Source organism: Bos taurus, chromosome 5 (assembly GCF_002263795.3).
Source record: "Bos taurus isolate L1 Dominette 01449 registration number 42190680 breed Hereford chromosome 5, ARS-UCD2.0, whole genome shotgun sequence".
Taxonomy (NCBI): domain Eukaryota; kingdom Metazoa; phylum Chordata; class Mammalia; order Artiodactyla; family Bovidae; genus Bos; species Bos taurus.
In genome coordinates this window covers 1,427,456-1,452,461 of record NC_037332.1, presented here as the reverse complement: position 1 = coordinate 1,452,461, position 25,006 = coordinate 1,427,456, and the positions used below count along the sequence as shown (strand labels likewise).

The 25,006-nt window shown below is 39.9% G+C and overlaps 1 protein-coding gene across 2 annotated transcripts in view; it reads right to left on the bottom strand.

Annotated features, from left to right (window-relative positions):
• TBC1D15 (TBC1 domain family member 15) overlaps positions 1-2,263 on the bottom strand; it is a 74,377-nt gene extending 72,114 nt beyond the window's left edge. For both annotated transcript variants that reach the window (XM_005206017.5, XM_002687169.7), the window contains exon 1: positions 2,212-2,263. In XM_005206017.5, coding sequence (XP_005206074.1) covers positions 2,212-2,241 — 30 coding nt within the window. In that variant the 5' untranslated portion in view covers positions 2,242-2,263. The remainder of the gene's footprint in view (positions 1-2,211) is intronic.
• Between the last annotated feature and the right edge of the window lie 22,743 nt (positions 2,264-25,006).

Sequence of the window (25,006 nt, the reverse complement as noted above, 5' to 3'; positions counted from 1 at the left end):
CAGCAGCAGCAGCAGCAGCTGAACCTTTGGGGTGGGGATGGGGAATAAATAAATACAGAGACACACATATACACTCTCTTTCACAAATATACGTGTGTGTTTTCTTTCCTCTCCCCCTTTTCCCAAAGAAACAAGACTGAGAAGTAGAAAAGCATAAGATAAAGCCAGAAAGTCAACACAGATTTTTAATGCCATGTTAACCAGCCTTGAGTATTATTTTAATCGTGACAATAAGAAAATGAAGACTTTTCTGTTTGTTTTTTTTAAACAAGAGACAATCAGACTCGTGCATTAGAAAATAACTCTAGTGGTTGTGTAGAGAGGAGACTTTGGGCAAAAAGACTGTAGAAAAGAAGAAAAATCTGCAGAGAACTCAAGACTAAATGTCTGAATGAAGAGGATGCAGCAAATTTAAGAAATCTCTTTAAGGTAAAACTGGTAGGATCTGATTAGTCCTACCATCTTATTGATTAAATGCTGTTACAGAAATGGACATCTCCAAGTTTGTTTTACATGCAACCAAGTAAATGATGACGCCGTTAACTAGATCTGAATTTGCTGAAGGAGGAATAAGCAAGTTTCACTGGTCACAACAGAATTATTTGAAAGATGGGCAGCCTTTGGCATGAAAAAAAAAACAAATTTAGGTGCAGTGATGAGAATGGTGTAAGTTTGCAATATGTGAGAATAAATGCGGTTTATAAATAAAGTAAGTAAAAGACGCAGTCAAATTATGAAACGTAGTGAGTGCCTGGAAGGAAAAGGTGAAAAAAGTCCTATTTCACAACTCCGCTTCATCATCGCAAAGGTTCTATCAAAATCAATCCACACCTGAAAGACTGAATGTAGTTCAAATAGAAAGGATCCCTTCTTGTAAAGTCCTAGATTGGATCAGTCCAGAAATAAAATCTTACTACATGTAATGAGTCAACGAGAAGATCAGCACCCATCCTAAAGACAAAAACAGACAACCAAAGACCGAGAAAACTCGAAAACGATGACCAACCCATCATTTAAAACATCCAGTATGCAGAAGGACGTACTTTCTTAATGCTTGTATCATTTCATATAATCTTAACTCCAATGCAAGAAATAATGACTAGCACCACATCCATTCTGGAGATAAAGACCTTGAAGGACAGAGAAGTCATGCTTCCTCAATTTCGCAAGGTCACAATTCAGAGTAAAAGTAGTGTGTTATTCTGCCTAGTAGTTCATACACTAAAGCACAAATGCTGTCACTCAATTCAAAATGGTATGCAGAGGGCAGCGTAAAGAAAATGAGTGAAATCAAGGAACAGGGGTAGCTATCCGCGGAAAGGAAATAGTCCTTGGTATAAGATGAGTCATTACCCCACCCAACTGTTTACGAAATACTCCCGCAACTGTAAATGTTGCCAGTAGTATGCCACGGTAGTACTAACAGGCATTAAGACGTTCCCTTGGAACATGAATAGGCAGTATGCAATGCAATATCCTCCGCACCTAATCCTAACTCCTAACGAAAAACGAAGCGGTCAATGACCAACTCCGTAAAAATGCAGCACAGTCTCCCACGGGAACATAACAGCTTTGCGTCCGAAATAAATACCGTAACGAACGCCTTCCTAAACAAGGGTGGGATGCTGTAAATCTCCAGCTCCCTGAGAGGAAACATCCCTACTGCTCACCATCACCAATCAACTCGGCAATCTAGTAAAATGGATCCAATGCGCTCTTCTAAGTGCAGAGCTGCAAAGCACCTGTTTTCAGCTCCCCCCGAAGAGGACAAAGATGCCTTACCAGAGTGAAGCAGAGGAAGGCAGAGGCGAGTCAGTGACGCCTCAAAGGAAGACAGAAAAATCCCTGGAGTCCGAAGAGTGACAGAAAGAACGACAGTCAGAGAAAATCGAGCCAGAAAAAGAACGGAATAGAGCAACCACCTGTCTCTTAGATAAGGCAATACAGATAAAAGCCTCTCGCCCTGGGGCAGAGCGGACCAAACACGCCAAGGCCTAGCTAGTCTTGGAATAGGAGCCAGGTCTCTTAATTCCCGGGCTGAGCCGGCATTCTCAAGAAAAACAGCTGACAACTAGGCATCTTCTCCTACATCCTCTACACGCTGTTCCCGATACAGAAACGCCCTCGCATCCCTCCCCAGCCGGCCTCCAAACAGCAAAAGCAGCCCTACCCGGAGAAAAACTGGAGTGTCCCTCCAGGGCCGTTACCTACCTTCCCGCTCACAACACCCGCCGCCGCCATGTTTCCTGCGCGTGCCTGTGATGACGTAGCAGTGCCTCACGTGTCTCCCGGACTCACAACAACATCCGGCAAAGCTAGACAGACATCCGGGCGGGAAAGGGGCGGGGAGAGGCGGGAAGGCGGAGGAGTGAAGGGGCGGGGGCGGGAGGAGCCGCCTGACGCATGCGCGCTGAGTAGGACTCGGAGGCTGCTTGGGTGGAGTCTCTGGCTCAAGTACCAGTTTAATTTTCCTTGGCGAGTATAGAAGTTGAAGTGGTCATATTTTGGGAGTTTGTCTGGGAGCGAGGCTGTGAGCTGTTCGCAGGCCTCTTCAGCTTGATGAAGAGAACACCATATGATGGAAAGAACACCATACTGGGACCCAACAAACCTATGACTTTGTGACCGTAGGCAAGTCACTTCTACCTTCAGCTTCAAAGTCTAATTTGTAAAATTGAAATAGGGCTGTAGTGAAGTTAACAGAATCCAGCCCTTTATCCGAGGCGCACACACAGAGACTTTTCGCCTTCGTGTAGTTTCTGACGTTGAGTCTGGTGACTGCCACTGACATATGACCAAGGTATTTTGATAGGAACTGCGATAATACCACGCCCTCGTTGCTCCAGAGTCCAGCACACAGTATCTCATAACTCCTACACAGTTGACTGGAAACAAGTTTTTAAACTCATCCAAGCTTCAGGATGGAAAATTAGAAATACTTATGGAGTGGTTGTAAAGATCTCATGGGACAGTGCATATGTGGTGAGATGATTTGTTGAGATATTAGGATAATAATTTGTTTTGTTCTCAGTGTTGGAGAAAAATGTCAGAGAATGATAGGATTCTACCCCTAATCGCTCTGGCACACAATACGGGACTTTCCTTGCCCCTGGATTGAGTAAAAGTTCCCTTTGTACGCAAAACACCTGTGCGCATTGAGGTACTTCTCTCTTCCCACAGTGGAGAGAGGTTGGAGGCTTTCGAGGTTGGTTGAGTGAGTGGTAATCAATGGGAATAACAGAGGAGAGGGGTTACTACTTCTGGGAATGCTGCTGCTGCTAGGTCTCATCAGTCATGTCCGACTCTGTGCGACCCCATAGAGGGCAGCCTACCAGGCTCCTCCATCCCTGGGATTCTCCAGGCAAGAATACTAGAGTGGAATATTGGAAACTTAATGGGTGAAGGAGGTCGCAAGACCTTAGATGGGAATGGATGCAGTCCTACTACAAGGAGGACTGCATCAGAGAGACCACCCATGGCCAAGATTCCATGCCCAAGCTTGGTATTCAGTAGGCAAAACAGCTCACCCACAAAGTATGAACAAGCTGGGGAAAGGAGAATATTAGCAGTAACCAGCATTGAGTCAAGACTTGAGGGCCTTCTCTAAGAGTACTGGACTAAGTGTGACCCCTGGAAACTTCATGCAATCCTAGGTGTGATGTTGAGCCCTAATCAAGACACAGATTAAGTTTTCCATCAGCTTGGAGTAATGGGGTGTGGTTAGAGAAAAATTTTAATGACATCTCTTATGCCCTGTGTTTTGGAGAAAATTGAAGCCCTTAGTACAGTACTCGGAATCCAGTACTCAATAAATTGTAGCTATTTTTGATATTTATATAACAAACTTGGGAATTAAAGGCTTTTCATTGAAAATTTGGTTCATCTGCTACTTTATGTTCTTAAGCCTCATGACCTCCGACTGCACCTTATATTACGATGTTACCTTGGATTTCCTTGGATTATCCTTGGACTTCCTTCCTTTTTTCCAAAAGCTAATTCTGTAATAATATCTTGATCTGATATCATCACCTTCTAAATGTTGATCATTCCCAAATATCTCAAGTCCCAGTCTCTCTCCCTTTTCTAAAATCTAGAGCCTAGATATACTGCCTACTGGAACTTTTAAGTTGAATGGCCCACTCACACCTTAAAAAATCCTAAATCTTTACTAACTCAAAGTGTAGTCTGCAGACAAGCAATACCATCATATCCTGGGAGCTTGTTAGAAATGCAGACTCCTACATCCCACCCCAGATATACCAAATCAAAATCTGCATTTTAACACATCCCCAGGTGATTTGTGTATATACTAAACTTTGAGAAACATGGTCTTAAATAAAACTTAAATTTTGCTTTTCTTCTTTGAAAATTACTACCATTTACTGAAGTAGAGATGCAGTCAGAGTCCAGTTTCTCCAGGAAAGTATTGCTATCATGGTATGCTTTTTTGGTTTGTCTTCTGGGAAACATCCCCATCATGTCGCTCCTTCCTATCCCCACTACCACTCCTGCAGGTCAGGTCTCTCATTTGAACAACTATTCTGGCATCTTCATTCATTCTCTTGCTTTTGTCTTCATCTTACCCCATCTTATCCTTTGTAGTCCTACCAGATTAATCTTTCTAAGCATAAACATGATCATGTGAGCTCCCTGCTTAAAAATCTCTTAATGGCTCCCTATCTCTTCAGGAAAAAGTCCAAATTCTCCAGCATAGCTAGAAGCACCTTCATAAATTATTGCTGCCTACCATTTTAGCTTTACCTTCCCAACTCAGACCCAGTTCTCCAACCACAGCCAAATAACTGTTGTTCCTCGAATGTTCCATGCTGTGTCCCAAGATTGCTTCTCACTGTAGCAGACTGACTTGGTTTGGATCATGGAATTATCATTGAACTGATCACAGTGACCCAAAATATATAATGTTCTGATTGGCCAGCTCCAGTCAAAGTACACGTAAATAGCAGAATAATAATTCTCAGAGAAAAATCCATGAACCATTCCAAAAAAAATGACTGACTCCTAAGCATGCAAGCAGAGATCAACTAAAGAGGTTCCATTTCTGCACTTTCATAGTGTCATGCTGGAAAATACTTTGTGGTTTAATGAACTGCCTTCCTTTCCATACTAGGCTATGAATTACTGAAAAGCAGGTACAATGCTTTTTATATGTGTTACCACTGCACCTGGCACAAATGCCTGACCCATAGAAGATATTAAATAAAGGTTTAACATTAATATCAACTAATTCCCCATTTAGAAATGGCACAGCTATATTTTACATTCTAACACCCAAAAAGATGTCCTTTTTGCTATAGGGGACTGGAATGCAAAAGTAGGAAGTCAAGAAATACCTGAGTAACAGGAAAATTTGGCCTTGGAGTACAGAATGAAGCAGGGCAAAGGGTACTAGAGTTTTACCAAGAGAACACACTGGTCATAGCAAACACCCTCTCCCAAAAACACAAGAGAAGACTCTACACATGGACATCACCAGATGGTCAATATTGAAATCAGATTGATTATATTCTTTGCAGTCAAAGATGGAGAAGCTCTATACAGTTAGCAAAAGCAAGACCAGGAGCTGACTGTGGCTCAGATCGTGAACTCCTTGTTGCCAAATTCAGATTGAAGAAAGTAGGGAAAACCACTAGACCATTCAGTTCAGTTCAGTTCAGTTCAGTCGCTCAGTCGTGTCCAACTCTTTGCGACCCCACATTCAGGTATGACCTAAATCAAATCTCTTATGATCATACAGTGAAAGTGAGAAATAGATTCAAGGGATTAGATCTGATAGACAGAGTGCCTGAAGAACTATAGACGGAGGTTCATGACCTCCCTACAGGAGGCAGGGATCAAGACCATCCCCAAGAAAAAGAAATCCAGAAAGGCAAAATGGTAGTCTGAGGAGGTCTTACAAATAGCTGTGAAAAAGAGAAGTGAAAGCCAAAGGAGAAGATGAAAGATACACCCATTTGAATGCAGAGTTCCAAAGAATAGCAAGGAGAGATAAGAAAGGCTTCCTCGGTGATCAATGCAAAGAAATAGAGGAAAACAATGGAACGAGAAAGTCTAGAGATCTCTTCAAGAGAATAAGAGATACCAAGGGAACATTTCATGCAAACATGGGCACAATAAAGGACAGAAATGAGGTGGTAAGAATACAAAGAAGAACTATACAAGAAAGATCTTCACAACTCAGATAATCACAATAGTGTGATCACCAACCTAGAGCCAGACTCCTAGGACGTGAAGTCAAGTGGGCCTTAGGAAGCATCACTACCAACAAAGCTAGTCAAGGTGATGGAATTCCAGTTGAGCTATTTCAAATTCTAAAAGATGATGCTGTGAAAGTGCTGCACTCAATATGCCAGCAAGTTTGGAAAACTCAGCAGTGGCCACAGAACTGGAAAAGGTCAGTTTTCATTTCAATCCCAAAGAAAGGCAATGCCAAAGAATGCTCAAACTACTACACAATTGGATTCATCTCACACGCTAGTAAAGTAATGCTCAAAATTCTCCAAGCCAGGCTTCAGTACGTGAACCATGAACTTAGAGATGTTCAAGCTGGATTTAGTAAAGGCAGAGAGGATCCAGAGATCAAATTGCCAGCATCCACTGGCTCATTGAAAAGGTGAAAGAGTTCCAGAAAAACATCTACTTCTGCCTTATTGACTATGCCAAAGCTTTTGACTGCGTGGATCACAACAAACTGTGGAAAATTCTTAAAGAGATGGGAACACAGGGCCACCTGACCTGCCTCTTGAGAAATCTGTATGCAGGTCAGGAAGCAACAGTTAGAACTGGACATGGAACAACAGACTGGTTCCAAATAGGAAAAGGAGTACGTCAAGGCTGTATATTGTCACTCTGCTTATTTAACTTCTATGCAGAGTACATCATGAGAAATGCTGGGCTGGAGGAAGCACAAGCTGGAATCAAGATTGCAGGGAGAAATATCAATAACCTCAGCTATGCAGATGACACCACCCTTATGGCAGAAAGCAAAGAACTAAAAAGCCTCTTGATGAAACTGAAAAAGTTGGCTTAAAAGTAAACATTCAGAAAACTAAGATCATGAAACCTGGTCATCACTTTTTGGCAAATAGATGGGGAAACAATGAAAACAGTGACAAACTTTATTTTTGGGGGGCTCCAAAGGCACTGTAGATGGTGACTGCATCCATGAAATTAAAAGATTCTTGCTCCTTGGAAGAAAGGTTATGACCAACCTTGATAGCATATTAAAAAGCAGAGATATTACTTTGCCAACAAAGGTCTGTGTAGTCAAAGCTATAATTTTTCCAATAGTCATGTTTGGATGTGAGAGTTGGACTGTGAAGAAAGCTGAGTGCCAAAGAATTGATGCTTTTGAACTGTGGTGTTGGAGAAGACTCTTGGGAGTCCCTTGGGCTGCAAGGAGATCCAACCAGTCCATCCTAAAGAAATTAGTCCTGAATATTCATTGGAAGGACTGATGCTGAAGCTGAAACTCTGATACTTTGACGACCTGATGCGAAAAGCTGACTCATTTGAAAAGACCCTGCTGCTGGGAAAGATTGAAGGTGGAAGAAGAAGCGGACAACAGAGGATGAGATGGTTGGATGACATCACCGACTAGATGGACATGATTTAAGTAAACTCCGGGAGCTGGTGATGGACAGGGAAGCCTGGCGTCTTGCAGTCCGTGGGGTCACAAAGAATCAGACACAACTGAGTGACTGAACTGAACTGAAACTTTACATTCAAGAGGAAAGAGACCATTTTCAATGATATCCTCTGCCTGTATGCAAAGGGGAAGCAAGAATGTCAGAATATCAATGTAATTTGTTTCCTTTGTAGGAGTTTACTACAGTAGAAGGAAAAAAACATAGTTTATTTATGTATAACAAGTGTACATTCATACATTTAATGTAAATAAAGTCAGTGTTTCCTATGACTTAAAATAATTACTGTCTTCATGGAATTGAGCAATTTTATAGTTTCTAAGTTCACTCTCATAAACTACATAGCCATTCACTAATTATAACTTATCACTCAAAATAATCATATAATGCAAAAGAATCTTAAGAAGCACCTTAAAGAATCATTGGACGTGGGTGGAACTTTAGAGAGAATCTCCCAGGTTTTTCAGCTGAAGAAATTGAGGCTCTTAGAGATTAACGGTTTGCCAAAGTCATGAGCTACTTTATGGCTGTCAAGAAACTTCATTAGAGATATGTGTCTTAGTAGGCTGTGCTACACTTATCAACTGAAAGTGATCACTCCCCTCTCTAAACTACAGAATTTAATTAACTGTTCAGTTTGATTTTCACGCACCTCAGTTTGACTGGCCTGTTCGTCTTTCATGGGTTAGTCCCTGTCACACATCATGTATTACGATCTCCCCAATGTTGTCACCATTCATTTATCCCTACCTTGCCTGAATTCTTATAACAGTCAGACTAAAAACTTTGTTTTCATGCTTAACTATACAAGGTAGTGGGCTTCCCAGGTGGCTCAGGGGTAAAGAATCTGCCTGCCAATACAGGAGAAGTGAGTTAGATCCCTGGGTCAGGAAGATCCTTTGGATAAGGAAATGGCAGCCCATTCCAGTATTCTTGCCTTGAAACTCCTATGGACAGAGGACCCTGGCAGGCTACAGACCACGGGTCACAGAGTCAGACACAACTGAGTAACTGAGCACACACACTAGTATGCACGCACGCACACAGGGTGGTGCCATGAAGAAAGCATAGACCGGTGACTGGCAAGAGATTTCTGCCATTCTCTTGGGATAAATTGGCCAGCTGAAGAAATCAGACCTCTAAGTACTGACAGTTGGGAATCTCCACAGAAATGACCCAACCACATCATTCTACCATGAAAAACAAAAATCAACAGGCCCCACCTTTATACCTAAAACTTCCGATCAGCTTTTGGTTCCAGTCTCTTAAATATGAACAGATAACTATGGATCACTCCACATTTGAAGAAGATCTTTAAGCAGAAAGGCAGAGACCAAAATGAACAAATCAACAAACAAGCAATTCAAGACAAATAGGCAATGCCCAGAAGAAAATGTTTTAATTGTAATAAATTCCTTTAAGAGATGAGAGAAGACTTTGTATCCATGAAACAAGAATAAAAGGCCATGTAAAGGAATGTTTAGGGAACCAAAATAAGTTTTTAGAAATTAAAAATATGCTAACATAAATTCAAAAGCCCATAAATGGATTGAAAGATAATCTGAGGAAATGTCCCAGAAAACAGAACAAAAAGAGAACACTATGAAGAGAGAAAAAGTTAAGAAAATTAGTGGAGTAGCAGGATATCTTAAATACAAATAAACGACAGCAAGCAGAAAATATGGAGGAAAGGAAATTACTAAACAAAATAATTAAAAAATTTTCTCAGACATGTCAGATGTGTATTTTCAAACTGAATCAGCACACCAAGCACCCAGCATAGTGTAACAGAAAGACTAACAGCAAGGGATGTAATTGTAACATTTCAGGACAATGAGAATCAAAAGATTGTAAAAACTTGCACAGTTGGGGGAAAATATGTTGCATGAAAAGGACAAGAATAAATATATATTTGAACTTGCTAGTAAAAGCATGGGAAGATGCAAGACAACAGAGTAAATTATTTTGTCTGATTCATATTTCCACCTGAAAGGTTCTCCATGTAAGGACTCATGAGACTAGATTAAGTCCACCTAGATAATTCCTGACACTCTCCCCATCTCAAAGTCCATACCTTTAATCACATCAGCAAAGTAACTTTGCTATGCAAAATAACATTTTCTTGAGGTTCTGGGGATAGTGGCATAGTATGTTTGGGAGGAAACTGTTCTTCCTATCACACACATAAACACACATTTCATTGAAGACATAAAGATGGCAATATGAGCACCTAAAGGATGTTCAACTTCATTAGTTATTGCTGCTGCTGCTGCTGTTAAGTCGCTTCAGTCGTGTCTGACTCTGTGCGACCCTATAGACGGCAGCCCACCAGGCTTCCCCGTCCCTGGGATTCTCCAGGCAAGAACACTGGAGTGGGTTGCCATGAAAGTGAAAAGTGAAAGTGAAGTCGCTCAGTTGTGTCCTACTCTAGCGACCCCATGGACTGCAGCCTATAAGGCTTCTCTGTCCATGGGATTTTCCAGGCAAAAGTACTGGAGTGGGGTGCCATCGCCTTCTCTGTCATTAGTCATTAGGGAAATGCAAAGTAAAGCCATAATGAAGTATCACTACCTACTTATTAGAATGGTTAAAATAAAAAAATATGGGTAACACCAAACCTTTTAAGGATATGGAGAAACTGGATCACTAATACATCGCTTGTGAGACTATAAAGTAAGACAATCACTCTGGAAAATACTTTGTCAATTTCTTATAAAATGCACTTACCATATGATCCAGCAGTTGTTCTCTTGGTCATTTATCCCAGGGAAATGAAAACTATGCACAAGTCCCTATGGACTATGGACTCTAAGGACATCAAACCAGTCAATCCCCAAAGAAATCTACACTGAACATTCATTGGAAAAACTGATGCTGAAGCTGCAATACTTTGACCACCTGATACGAAGAGCTGACCCACTGGAAAAGACCCTGATGCTGGCAAAGACTGAAGGCAAAAGGATAAGGGGCCAGCAGAGGCTGAGATGGTGAGATAGCATCACCAACTCAATGAACAAGAATTTGAGCAAACTCTCTCTGGGAGATAGTGAAGGACAAGAGAGCCTGGCATGCTGCTATCTATGGAGTTGCAAAGAGTGGGACAGGACTCAGTTACTGAAGAACAACAAAACTGATAACATGCAACAACTTGAATGGATGAAGAGAATTATGCTGAATGAAAAAAAAAGTCAGTTCCACAATGGTTAATGCTACATGACTCCATTTATATAATGTTCTTGAGATAGCAAAATTATAGATATTAAAAACAGATTATTATTTCCAGGGGTTAGGGATTAGGGAGAAAGGGGAAAAGGATGGGAGTATCTATAAAGGGAAGGAAGCTTTGTGGCGATGGAACAGATCTGTATCTTGATCAGAGTGATAGTTACATAAATTGACACGATAAAATTGCATACTATATTCAGTGTTCACATACATAGACAAATAAGTGCATGTAAAACTGGTGAAATCTGAGTAAATTCTGTGGATTGTATCAAAGTCAATTGCCTGGTTTTGGTATTGTACTAAAGTTCTACAAAATATTATCATTGGGAAAAAGTGGGTGAAAAGTATATGGAAATTGCCCATCCTTTTTTTTTTTTTTGGCAAATTTCCAAAGTTTTTGTGTATATTAGATATTTGAAATTCAGTTATATATTTTTAAATGTGTATTAGGATAGCCAACTTTGGCCACAAGTAGCAAACAATCCAAATATATATATATATATATATATATATATATATATATATATATATATATATAAAAAGAGGGAGGTTAGATCAGGATGGGTCAGACAGAAAGTACCTGGTGAGTAGTTGGAGACATCAAGTGCAGACAAAGGTCATGAGAGGGTGTGCGGAGAAGGAACTCTGAGAAGGGGCTGGAAGGTCAGAGGCCCATGGAGCCAGGATGGGAGACTCCTGAGCAGGCCTGTCTGCCGAAAAGAAGGACCACCGCCTGGGAGAACCTTATGCTGGAAGCAGACAGGGTAACTGCAGAGGCAGAGTACTTGGGGAGGAGAGGTGATGGGTCCAGAGCAGGAAGGGTGACACTTAAGGGCAGATGCCCCACTGCCTATGGCAGCATGAAGCTGAGTGCAGAGGCTGCAGCTCCAGAGGCACTGGGGTGTAGGGCTGGTGAAGCGGAAAGAGAGTCGGTAGGCAAGGGCAAAAGTGAAAGATTCCAGAGCACAATGTTTGAAAGTCATGCTGAAAAATTATGCTGTATCATATTACTTTATGCTACTTTGTGTCAAAATTGTGACAATTCCTGTGCTATACAGTATGGGCCTTGTTAGTTGTGCACTGGGCTAAGTCACTCAGTCGTGTCCAACTCTGCGACCCCAGGGACTTAGCCACCAGGCTCCTCTGGCCATGAGGATCCTCCAGGCAAAATACTGCAGTGTGTTGCCATTTGCTCCTCCAGGGGATCTTCCTGACCCAGGGATCGAACCCTGTCTCTTACATCTCCTGCATTGGCAGGTGGGTTCTTTACCACTAGAGCCACCTGGGAAGCCCCTATTTTACTATAGTGGTGTGTGTCTATTCAATACTCTGTAATGGCCTATACAGGAAAAGAATCTAAAAATGAGTAGATATATCCATGGTACACCTGAAACTAACACAACATTGTAAATCAACTATACTCCAATCAATTTTTTTTAATTGTCACAAAAAATGTATTATAAGTGGATTTTGTTTTGTCTCACAAAGCAAAAATTCAAAAGATAGTCAGGGTTGATTAATTCATCACTCCAACTAGGTCATCAAAGACCCAGCCTCGTACTGTATTTCTCCCTCTTCATTTCCAGAATGTTGGTACCTGGTCTTAAAACAGTCCACTGAATCTCAAAATGACTACAGCAGCCCCATTAATCACATCCTTCTATAAAAACATGCAAAGACCAGGAGAACGTTTCTTTCCTGGGTTCCTTTTTTAAGGCTAACGAAAAGACCTCAGGAGGTTTTCTGTAAAATCATTGGCCAGAATTGCATCTTATTCCTAAATTAGTATGGCTCTGGAAATGTAGTATGGTCCTGAGCATACGGTTCTCAATACTAGAAAGCAGCAAAGAAAAAGGGAAAACTGGTTATTGGGTAGACAGGCTGTATGTCTGTCACAACATATGTACAGTTGGGATTGAAAATTTTGTTTAACCCTTGATACAATTGAAAAGTAATAGCTCTATCATTACCTGTTATATCTGAGGACACTGTCATCACCCCCATGAATAAGTGCAGCAAATACTCCCTGCCTAAAATATTTTCCCTTCTAATCCTTTTCCTACAATGAGGCTCAGTGATCTTCTTAATCTTTCCTTTCCCCCCCTTAAGTCACAATGTCATTAATCCCATAAATCATCCACCAATTTTTCATCAACATTGATGGAATGAAATTCAGGACCCCTCCTTGACCCTTCAGCCTATTTCCCATCATTCCGTGCAGAACTTGATACTCTAATGACCCCAACTATTTAGGTTCTCTGAACACTGTGCTATTTCTTCCTTTGCTGATGTGCCCTCTTCAGCCTGGCATGCCCTTGCTTTCCATTCCCAAACCTATAAATTTCCACTAGGAAATGGCTCCTTATTCTTTAAGAATCAACCAGGGTATCAATCCTTCTCCTGGAAGGCTTCTCCACAATCCTTCATCAGAGTGGTAATAGAGAAAAGAACCTCTACTAATAGAATTGTAAAAGTAAGCTAGAAAAGCAATAAAGAGCAACTGAAAAACTAATAAACAAAAACTTCAAACCTGAGGCATGGTTATATATAAGGAGTTTTTGAGTGTCAACTGTTTCTCAGTGGCAGCCTGTACATACAATATTTTTTTCTCTGATGTTATGATGCTTAGAAATTAAAGACCCCTGTTAGGCAAATAATAAAAAAATAGCATCCCAAACTGCTGATTATTCATAAAATGTTTCCATTTATTTCAGAAGAATAACACTGCTAACTACTGAGAAATGGAGTTATTGTTGAAGCCTGAGGAGGTATTCTTGTTTTCTCCTATCAGGACACATATTTCCCAATATTAAATGTTTCCTTCTCAGCTTCATTGCTTACCCACTTACATTTTTCTCTCCTTTAATGTGTCATAGAGATTTATGTTTTTAAACGTTTTTTTTTTTTAAACTATAATTGGAGGAGGAAAACAGAAAATTTATTAGCTATTTGGGGAGAAAAAAGAATATCAATGTAATAATCATTTAAATTATATTGGTATGAATCTACAGTATTTAGCTTTTGTGCTCTGATGAAGGTAATGGAAAACAAAACTAGTACATTCAGATATTTGCATAAATTGAACTCTTGAAAATAACAGTTGCTACAGTCTACTACTGCATCCACAGTTTGGGGGATGTATTTCTCTACAAAAGCTGGAAAGGCATTATTGCAAATGTTGCCTACAAATAGAATGTGCATGCATAATTGAGTCCATATTAACAGTGAGAAAAGACATACAGTATCCACGGAACATGATTTCATTAGCTGATAGATTCAGGAGTCCTGCCTGCTAATCCTGTTACTGGAATTTAAGAATGCTTCAGAGCCCACTACTTAAGTGAACTATTTGGTTTCCTTACCTGTTAAGGCATGAATGAGAACACACAAAAGACCCTAAGTGTCTGCAGTGCAGATTCTAAACCAAACACCAAACTCCTGAGAGAGTCAGAGGAATCCCACTTTCTACTTTGAGCAATTTGTATTGTCTAAAATTTTAAAAACCAGTTTATTTTTTCCCCCTCATTGTTAGAAAGTTCTTGTTCTGTACAAAAACTGGATTCCTTGTTGTCAGTTTAGTTCAGTTCAGTTCAGTCGCTCAGTCGTGTCCGACTCTTTGCGACCCTATGGACTGCAGCACGCCAGGCCTCCCTGTCCATCACCAACTCCTGGAGTTTACACAAACTCATGTCCATTGAGTCAGTGATATCATCCAACCACCTCATCTCTGTCATCCCCTTCTCCTCCCACCTTCAATCTTTCCCAGCACCAGGATCTTTTCAAATGAATCAGCTCTTCCCCCAGGTGGCCAAGGTATTGGAGCTTCAGCTTCAGCATCAGTCCTTCCAATGAATATTCAGGACTGATTTCCTTGAGGATGGACTGGTTGGATCTCCTTGCAGTCCAAGGGACCCTCAAGAGTCTTCTTCAAAACCACAGTTCAAAAGCATCAATTGTTCAGCGCTCAGCTTTCTTCACAGTCCAACGCTCACACCCAAACATGACTACTGGAAAAATAATAACTTTGACTAGACAACCTCTGTTGGCAAAGTAATGTCTCTGCTTTTTAATATGCTGTCTAGGTTGGTCATAACTTTCCTTCCAAGGAGCAAGCATCTTTTAATTTCATGGCTGCAGTCACCATCTGCAGTGATTTTGGAGCCCCCAATAATAAAGTCTGACACTGTTTCCACTGTTTCCGCATCTATTTCCCATGAAGTGATGGGACCAGATGCCATGATCTTCATTTTCTGAATGTTGAGCTTTAAGCCAACTTTTTCACTCTCCACTTTCACTTTCATCAAGAGGCTTTTTAGTTCCTCTTCACTTTGTGCTATAAGGGTGGTGTCATCTGCATATCTCAGGTTATTGATATTTCTCCTGGCAATCTTGATTCCAGCTTGTGCTTCTTCCAGCCCAGTGTTTCTCATGATGTACTCTGCATAGAGGTTAAATAAGCAGGGGGTTTCTCAAGAGGCAGGTCAGGTGGTCTGGGATTCCCATCTCTTTCAGAATTTTCCACAGTTTATTGTGATCCACACAGTCAAAGGCTTTGGCATAGTCAATAAAGCAGAAATAGATGTTTTTCTGGAACTCTCTTGCTTTTTCCATGATCCAGAGGATGTTGGCAATTTGATCTTTGGTTCCTCTGCCTTTTCTAAAACCAGCCTGAACATCTGGAAGTTCACGGTTCACGTATTGCTATATTAGGTATTACCTTCTATGAAATGCATAGCTTACAAATATTTTATCCTATGCCATAGGTTGGGAATTGTGTTCATTGTTTCCTTTGCTATGCAGAAGCTTTTTAGTTTGATGTAGTGCCACTTGTTTATTCTTGCTTTTGTTGCTTGTGTTCTTGGAGCCATACCAAAAAAATTCTTGCCAAGACCAATAACAAGGAGAATTTTCCCTTTTTCCTTCTACTAGTTTTATAGTTTCAGGTCTTATCTTTACACATTTAATCCATGTCAAGCTAATTTCTGTGAGTGGTATAAGGTAGGGGCTGTTTCATGCTTTTGCATATAATTACCATTTTCCCAATATCATTTATTAAATAGACTATCATTTTCCCATTGAGTATTCTTGGCTCACATGTCAAATACTAGTTGACTGTGTATGTGTGGGATTATTTCTGGGCTCTCTGAGTCTATTCCATTTGTCTACATGTCAGTTTTTATGCCAATTCTACACTGTCTTTCTGTCTATAGTTTTGTATTATAGTTTGCAATCAGATGAGATCAGGAATATTCAAGATGGTATGGCCATAGACTATAGTTTGTAATCAGGAAGTGTAAAGGTTCTAGCTTTGTTCTGCTTTCTCAGAATTTCTCTATTTGGGTTCTCTTGTGGTTACATTAAAATTTTAGGATTTTTTTTTCTATTTCTGTGAAAAATGCTATTGGGATTTTGAAAGGGAGTGCACTGAATTTATAGGTAGCTTTAGGCTGTACGGATATTTTAACAGTGTTAATTCTTTCCATCTATGAACACAGTGTGTCTTTCCATTTATTTGTATCTTCTTCAATTTTTTTCATCAGAGTCTTGTAGAAAAACGAATTAAGCTAAAAGTTAGTAGAAGGAAAGAAAAATGTATCAGGACAAAAATAAAGATAAAATAGAAAAAACGATCAAGATAAGGAGACTTTTTTGAAAGGACGAACAAAATAGCTAACCTCTTAGCTAAACTAAGAAAAAATAAAGAAGACTGAAACAAAATTAAAAAGGAAGGAAGAAACAGTAAAACTGATGCCACAAATAAAAAGATCAAAAGACAATTAGAAGCAACTATATGCCAAAAAAATAGTTTAACAGAGAAGAAATGAATCAATTCCTAGAAACATACAACCTACCAAGATTAGATCTTGAAGAAATAAAAATTCTGAACAGATCTGTAACTACTGACAAGACTGAATCAGTAATCAAAAACCTCCCAACAAGGAAGAACATAGAACAACATGGCTCCAATGATGATTTCTACCAATATTTAAAAACAAGTCAATATATCTCAAACAATTCCAAAAAACAGAAGAAGAGGGAGCACTTCCAAACTATCAAAAACAAAACAAAATCAAAAGGAACAAATGTTGTTGGAGAAATTGGAACTCCTGCACACTTGATGGGAATGCAAAATGGTAGAGCCGCTATGGGAACAGTATGGACAGTCCTCAAAAATTTCAAAATAGAATTATCATATGGCCTGGCAACCTCACCATTGGGTATTTATCCGAAGAATTTCAGTCAACATCTTGAATAAATATTGGCACTCCAGTGTTCTAGTCAGTTCAGTTCAGTCGCTCAGTCGTGTCCGACTCTTTGCGACCCCATGGACTGCAGCACGCCGGGCCTCCCTGTCCGTCACCAATTCCCGGAGTCCACCCAAACCCATGTCCATTCAGTCAGTGATGCCATTCAACCACCTCATCCTCTGTCCTCCCCTTCTCCTCCCGCCTTCAATCTTTCCCAGCATCAGGGTCTTTTCAAATGAGTCAGCTCTTTGCATCAGGTAGTCAAAGTATTAGAGTTTCAGCTTCAACATCAGTCCTTCCAATGAACACTCAGGACTGATTTCCTTTAAGATGGACTGGTTGGATCTCCTTGTAGTCCAAGGGACTCTCAAGAGTCTTCTCCAACACCAAAGGTCAAAAGCATCAGTTCTTAGGCACTCAGCTTTCTTTATAGTCCTACTCTCACATCCATATGTGACTACTGGAAAAACCACATCCTTGACTACACAGACCTTTGCTGGCCAAGTAATGTCTCTGCTTTTTAATATGCTGTCTACACTGGTCATAACTTTCCTTCCAAGGAGTAAGCGTCTTTTAATTTCATGGCTGTAATCACCATCTGCAGTGCTTTTGGAGCCCCCAAAATAAAGTCAGCCACTGTTTCCACTGTTTCCCTATCTATTTGCCATGAAGTGATGGGACCGGATGCCATGATCTTAGTTTTCTGAATGTTGAGCTTTAAGCCAACTTTTTCACTCTCCTCTTTCACTTTCATCAAGAGGCTCTTTAGTTCTTCTTTACTTTATGCCATAAGGGTGGTGTCATCTGCATATCTGAGGTTATTGATATTTCTCCCTGCAATCTTGCTTCCAGCTTGTGCTTTATCCAGCCCAGCGTTTCTCATGATGTTCACTGTAGCACTATTCACAATAGCCAAGATATGGGGAAACACTGGAAACAGTGTCAGACTATTTTTGGGGGCTCCAAAATCACTGCAGATGGTGACTGCAGCCATGAAATTAAAAGACACTTACTCCTTGGAAGGAAAGTTATAACCAACCTAGATAGCATATTGAAAAGCAGAGACATTACTGTGCCAACTAAGGTCCGTCTAGTCAAGGTTATGGTTTTTCCTCTGGTCATGTATGGATGTGAGAGTTGGACTATGAAGAAAGCTGAACACTGAAGAATTGATGCTTTTGAACTGTGGTGTTGGAGAAGACTCTTGAGAGTCCCTTGGACTACAAGGAGATCCAACCAGCCCATTCTAAAGGAGATCAGTCCTGGGTGTTCTTTGGAAGGAATGATGCTAAAGCTGAAACTCCAGTACTTTGGCCACCTCATGCGAAGAGTTGACTCCTTGGAAAAGACTCTGATGCTGGGAGGGATTGGGGGCAGGAGGAGAAGGGGACGACAGAGGATGAGATGGCTGGATGGCATCACCAACTCAATGGACGTGAGTCTGAGTGAACTCCGGGAGTTGGTGATGGACAGGGAGGCCTGGCGTGCTGCAATTAATGGGGTCGCAAAGAGTCAGACACAACTGAGCAACTGAACTGAACTGAACTGAAGATATGGAAACAACCTAAATGTCCACTGATAGATAAGCCAATAAAGAACATGTTGCATATATATACAGTGAATACTATTCAACCTTAAAAAAGAAGTAAATCTGATATATGTGACAGCATGGATGAACCTTGAAAACATTATTCTAAGTGAAATAAGCCATCACAGAAAAACAAATCCTGCACAGTTCTACTTATATGAGTATCAAAAATACTCAAATGCATAGAAACAAATCCGGAATGATGGTTTTCAAGGACTGGTGGGGTGGGGGTAAAGAGGGAATTATTAATCAATGGGCATAAAAGTTTCAGTCAAGTAAGAGAAATAAGCTCTAGAGATGTGGTTATACAATACTGTACTTATAGTCAACAATAATATATACTTCAAAATTTATCGAGGGTTGATCTCATGTTGCGTTGTTATCACACACACACACACACAACGTAAAATAGAGGCTACGCATACTCTGCAGCCCAGAAAGCCCACTTCTAAGTATGTTTCCTAGTGAATCCTCCAAGTATATGAAGAGTCATATACAAGAATGTTTACTGCAGCGTTATTTATTGTGGTAAAAACCTCTAAACAACCTGAATGATCATCAGGGAGAGAATGTCTGTGGAATGCTGTGTGGCAATTCATATGAATAAACTAGAGCATCTGTACTAGTATGAGTAGATTCTACAAATAATGTTAATTTAAAGAATATTTTTGTACTGTTTGGTATAAAAGTGTTTTCTAAAAATCCATGGCTCACTTATTTTTATGCACTGCTAGAAAATTAAAGTCATTTTTGTCTTTTTCATCCTTAATTGAATCCTCTACTTCTTACCATCTCCTCCTCTTTTCATTTGTTAAGAAATCATTTTCTTGCTGCTATAATAGGAAGAACAATGCTTGTTTCCTGCCTTGTTACAAGATTGTATTTCCATTCACAAATTCGTCATGGTATATTAAAACACAAATGAGGTAGCTATAATCAATGGCAGTGGAATTCTGAAATACAATTACAGTGCTTCACAATTTGACTGGAAGTGACAGACTGTAATTTGGATTACAGTGTATTACAATTAATGCTAAATTGCCAACAGCAAATACATTTAACCCCGCTTCACATTTGTAATCAGCCATGCATGAGATAAAGCACATCAGGGAATACAAATCATTACAAAATAAAAAATACAGGCACTTGAGGAAGAATTAGTGCAATATCCATTTCTGTTAAACTCACCTATCGTTTAATGCTTTTGTTTTGGAATGTAAAAGGCAATCCTTGTGGTAAACTATTTCATCAAATTTACTCAGTAGAACCAGTTAATCTGAAGGGAAAAAATTTCTACTGTATCTTATGAAAATAGCTTACTCTTTACAAAGGACTGGATTATAACTTATCCTTCTTTACAGAGAGTTTTGCTGTCATTGAGATGTATTTTCATAAAGAGAATACTAAGAAAAACAAGATACTCATGGCCAAAATTATATAACTTTTGATTAAGCATACTTACCCGCTAATAAATCAAATGTGGTTAATTTGTGAGTATGCCTCAGGTGGTGCCTGTAGCATATATTTATCCTGAGTCTACACTGAGTCACAGAATAATTGGAAATTTCCCTTGGGAATAATACACCACCAAGAAACTCATATACTCCCTTTTCAAGATACTAAGTTCCACTTTATGAAATTGAAATTGCATTCCAAGAACAAATTTTCCTATGCATTGAATTGTGCCTGCTATAAAGGTTATCAGTCTACATACAATTATCCGGAATTGCTCAATATGCAAGCTCAAAACAAAGATTAAGTTGGCCTCTTTGTGGGGAAAAATGAACAACAAGATACCATTTAATAAGAAAAATTAATCTAAAGTACCACAATCTGCTAATGGAATTCGTGTGTGTGTCTGTGTGTGTGTGCATGTGCACACACGCGCTCAGCCGCTAAATTGTATCTGACTCTTTATGACCTCATGGATCATGCTCCTGTTTCTAATTCACCCTCTGGAAGTAATTTAAAGGTTGAAAGAGCTGGTGTATAATTAACCTTTTAGAAAACTTTAAGGAAGAATGATTTTTTTTTCTAATTTTTAGTGGCTGTTAGTGGCCCATAAAGTAACTGTTTAGTACTTGGTCTTGCTTTTATGTCCCCTCCAGTGTCTGGATACAATTACTGGTCATAAGCACAGAAAATCAGTGACAGGGACTGCCTCTGGCCCAGTGTTACTGGAGAGAAACCTAAGCAACCATCAGGGGTGTTTTGCTTCTCTCAATAGACATTCTTCTTCCCTGGTAGCCTCGCCCCATTTCTTATAGATTACCTATTTCAGCGGTTCTCAACCCTGACTGTACATTAGAAACATCTGAAGAATTCAGAAATAGGTCTATGCTCAGTCCCTCGCCCTGATCAGTATTTCTGGGAGTAGGGTCCAAATCAATATAGAAATTCCCCAAGTGATCTGAATGTGGATTTAGGCTTGAGAACCATGGCTTCTGTCCTTCCTTCATACTTCTTTCCCTCCTCTATCTTTGGTGGCTACCATTTTCAAACTTCCTTGGCAATGGAACAATGTTCAAGGAATTTTCAAAAAGCTTTAAATTATTTATTTATTTATTTTTGGTGGCGTTGGGTCTTCATTGCCACCCAAGGGCTCTCTAGTTGTAGCGAGAGGGGCTCCTCGTCATTGTGAAGCCAGGGCTTCTCGTTGCAGTGGCTTATTTTATTGTGGAGCACAAGCTTGAAGTGCATGGGCTTCAGAAGTTGTGGCTTGCAAGCTTTGTTGCTTGGCAGCAACGCGTGGCCCCTGCATTGGCAGGCAGATTCCTATCTACTGTGCCACCGGGGAAGTTCAGGAATCTTAATAACACAAATTAAAGGGATAAAGAGCATGACGGTTAATTTTCTGTGTCAGTTGCCTGGATAAAACACTATTTCCAAATATCAAAATGATATTTGGCAAAACTAATACAATTATGTAAAGTTTAAAAATAAAATAAAATTGGAAGATTTAAAAAAAAAAAAATAGAGTAAATAAATGGAAGATACTAAAAGAAGTATCTCATGTAATAAAAAGATTTCTTACTGAAAAAAAAAAAAAAACACTATTTCCGAGTGTGTCTGTGAGTGTTTCTGGATGAGATTAGCATTTGCTTTGATGGACTCAGTAAACTACTAATAGATGGCCCTCCCTCACTGCAGTTGGGCATCCAAGCCATTAGTGGCCTGGATAGATCAAATGGTGGAGGAAGGAATTCCTCTTTTCTCCAGTCTTACTGCTTTAACTTCTCAACTCATCCTCTGTCCCAAATCTGGTACTTAATCAGCTTTCTTGGTTCTCAGGCCTTCAGATTCAAACTGAATTACATCACTGGCTTTCCTGGGTCTCCAGCTTCCAGATAGCAGACTGTAGATCTTGTCAGCCTCCGTAATCACAAGTCAATCCCTCATAATAAATAGATGAGCACAGATAATTAGATAATCTCCCATCGGTCCTGTTTCTCTGGAGGCTGCTGATGAACGTAGTTTCTTTGTTTTTGTTGTTCAGTTGCTAAGTTGTGTTCGCTCTTTGCAACCCCATGGACTGTAGAACCCCAGGCTCCTCTGTCCTCCACTGAGAGTTTTCTCAAATTCATGTCCATGAGTCATTATCTAACCGTCTCATCCTCTGTCTCACCCCTCTCCTCCTGCCTTCAATCTTTCCCAGCATCACAGTCTTTTCCAATGAGTTGGCTCTTTGTATCAGGTGGTCAAAGTACTGGAGCTTCAGCATCAGTCCTGCCAATGAATAGTAAGGTTGACTCCCTTTAGGATTGACTGGTTTGATCTCCTTGCTGTCCAAGGGACTCTCAAGAGCCTTCTCCAACACCACAACTTTAAAGCATCAATTCTTCAGCGCTCACCCTTCTTTATGGACCAACACTCACATCTGTACATGACTACTGGAAAAACCATAGCTTTGACAATATGGACCTTTGTTGGCAAAGTGATGTCTCTACTTTTTAATACACTGTCTAGGTTTGTCATCGCTTTCCTTCCAATGAGCAAACATTTTTAAATTTCCCGACTGCAGTTACCATCTGCAGAGATACTGTAACTGAAGAAAAGAAAATCTGTCACTGCTTCACTTTTTCCCCATCTATTTGCCATGAAGTGATGGGACTGGATGTCATGATCTTAGTTTTCTGAATGTTGAGTTTTAAGCCAGCTTTTTCACTCTTCACTTTTACCCTCATCAAGAGGCTCTTGAGTTTCTCTTCACTTTCTGCCAATAAAGTGGTAACATGTGTGTATATCTGAGGTTGATGATATTTCTCCCTGCAATCTTGATTCCAGCTTGCGATTCATCCAGCCTGGCATTTTGCATGATGTACTCTGCATGTAAGTTAAATAGTTTCTTTAGGCAACTTAAATTTCCATTGTTTACAAAATCCTAGTATTAGCTCATTGGAACTCTAGGGTTTCAGAATTTAAAATTACTTTTTTAGGCCCTGGAGTATCATCCAGAAGCATTTACCAAAAGTATTGGTACCATAATGACTCCAGTACATTTGTTATACTCACTGTTACCTATGGGTCAGTTGCTAAGCTAATAGGGCTAATAAAGAGATTAAAAAAAAAAAAAAAACCAGTTCCAGTATTCAAAGTAGCTCCTGATCTAATGTAGAAGACATTAATAGATCACCACAATTCAGTGCTCATTCATTCAAAACATATTTAGTGAATACCTATATTCTGGCATTATTCTAGGTGCTGGGTATGTAGCAGTAAACAAAGCAGACAAAATCCCTGTCCTTCCTGATTTTACAATCGAACCAAGCAAAACAGATAAAAACAAAATAAATAAGTAAAAATTATACTATGTTAGAGGGAATTGCTGTTTTAATTGCTCAGTTGTGTCCAACTCTTTTGTGATCCCACATACTGTAGCCTACCAGGCTCCTCTGTCCATGGAATTTCCCAGGCAAGAATACTGGAGTGGGTTGTCCTTTCCTTCTTCAGGGGATCTTCCCGACCTGGGGATTGAATGCACATCTCCTGTATTGGCAGGCAGATTTTATTTTTTCTTTTACCATTGAGCCACCCAGGAAACCCCATTAGAGGGAATAGGAAGTGTTAAAAAAATTATAATTTTCAAGTGGATGGCAGGTCATGGGGTACAATGGGAAAATGTACAGGAAGCATCTTAAAAATAGTTGTGCATGATCCAAAAGCAATTTTGTGGAGTGATGGGGTCAGGTACCAAGATTGCAATAGATTAAGGGATAGAAAAGAGATGCCAATGTGAACTTTCAGTAAATTTGATTACAAAACAGTAGAGAAGAGATGCTCACAATTATGGATGGATTTTAGGTGGGCAGCTCTTGCACATGTTTATAATTCTAGGAAAAGGGCCAGAATGTTGAATATGCTATGGAAAAAATGAAACCATCTATGAAGGTGGGACACAGTTTGTGAGAAGTATTAGGCTTGGGTGAAATGATACAAGCAAGATCTTCTACTAATAATACTAAAATTTCTAATATTTATTTAAAACTCAAATGTATATAGATATTCTAAGCACTTTATATGTAATAATTCATTTAATATTCTCAGCAACCTTACAAGGTACATACTGTTACTATCATTATTTTATAATTGAGGAAGCTGGGAAACAGAAAGTTAACTGCTCAAATCACAAAGGGAAACGTAAAGTGAAATTTCAAACTCAGACATTTGGCTTCAGAGTCTTTGGTTTCCATTCCTATCCTGTACTGATAAGTGTGAAAGGGGAGGAAGACTGGAGGTCAAGGGGTTTGAGTAATGGTTTGAATCTTTATCGAAATGGTTATATTTAGGAGTGGGCAAAGGGTTAGGGTTTTTACGAGTGTCAGACTGAATCTGTACCCAGAACTTTGAAACAAAGGGAAACATGGGGTTGCTCATTTTGTTGAAGCCCAGAGGTGCCCACTAGACTAAAACCTCTGCCAGAAAAGTCATCATGTCCATTTGGTTCACAGCTAAATGGATACATACGCAACACCTGGCACGGAGTCTAGTGAAGAGCAGGCACTCACTGAAGGTGTCTGTCAACCAGTTAAGATAACTGAAGGCAAGTACGTGCCTTGGATTGGGTGGGTATTGGAGTGAACCATATGAAATTGCATTTATGTTAGTCTTAATTCTTCTGCAAAGCCCTCCTTTATCTAACTTTTTCTTCTCATTTCCCTTCCCAGGCCCAATGCCCCAGTCAAATTAATTTGCTTGCTAAAGTTTGCCATTTACCATTTTCATGCCTTTATACATATCTTCCTCTCAAAATATCTACTTCACTCTCAATTCATGTCTCTCCT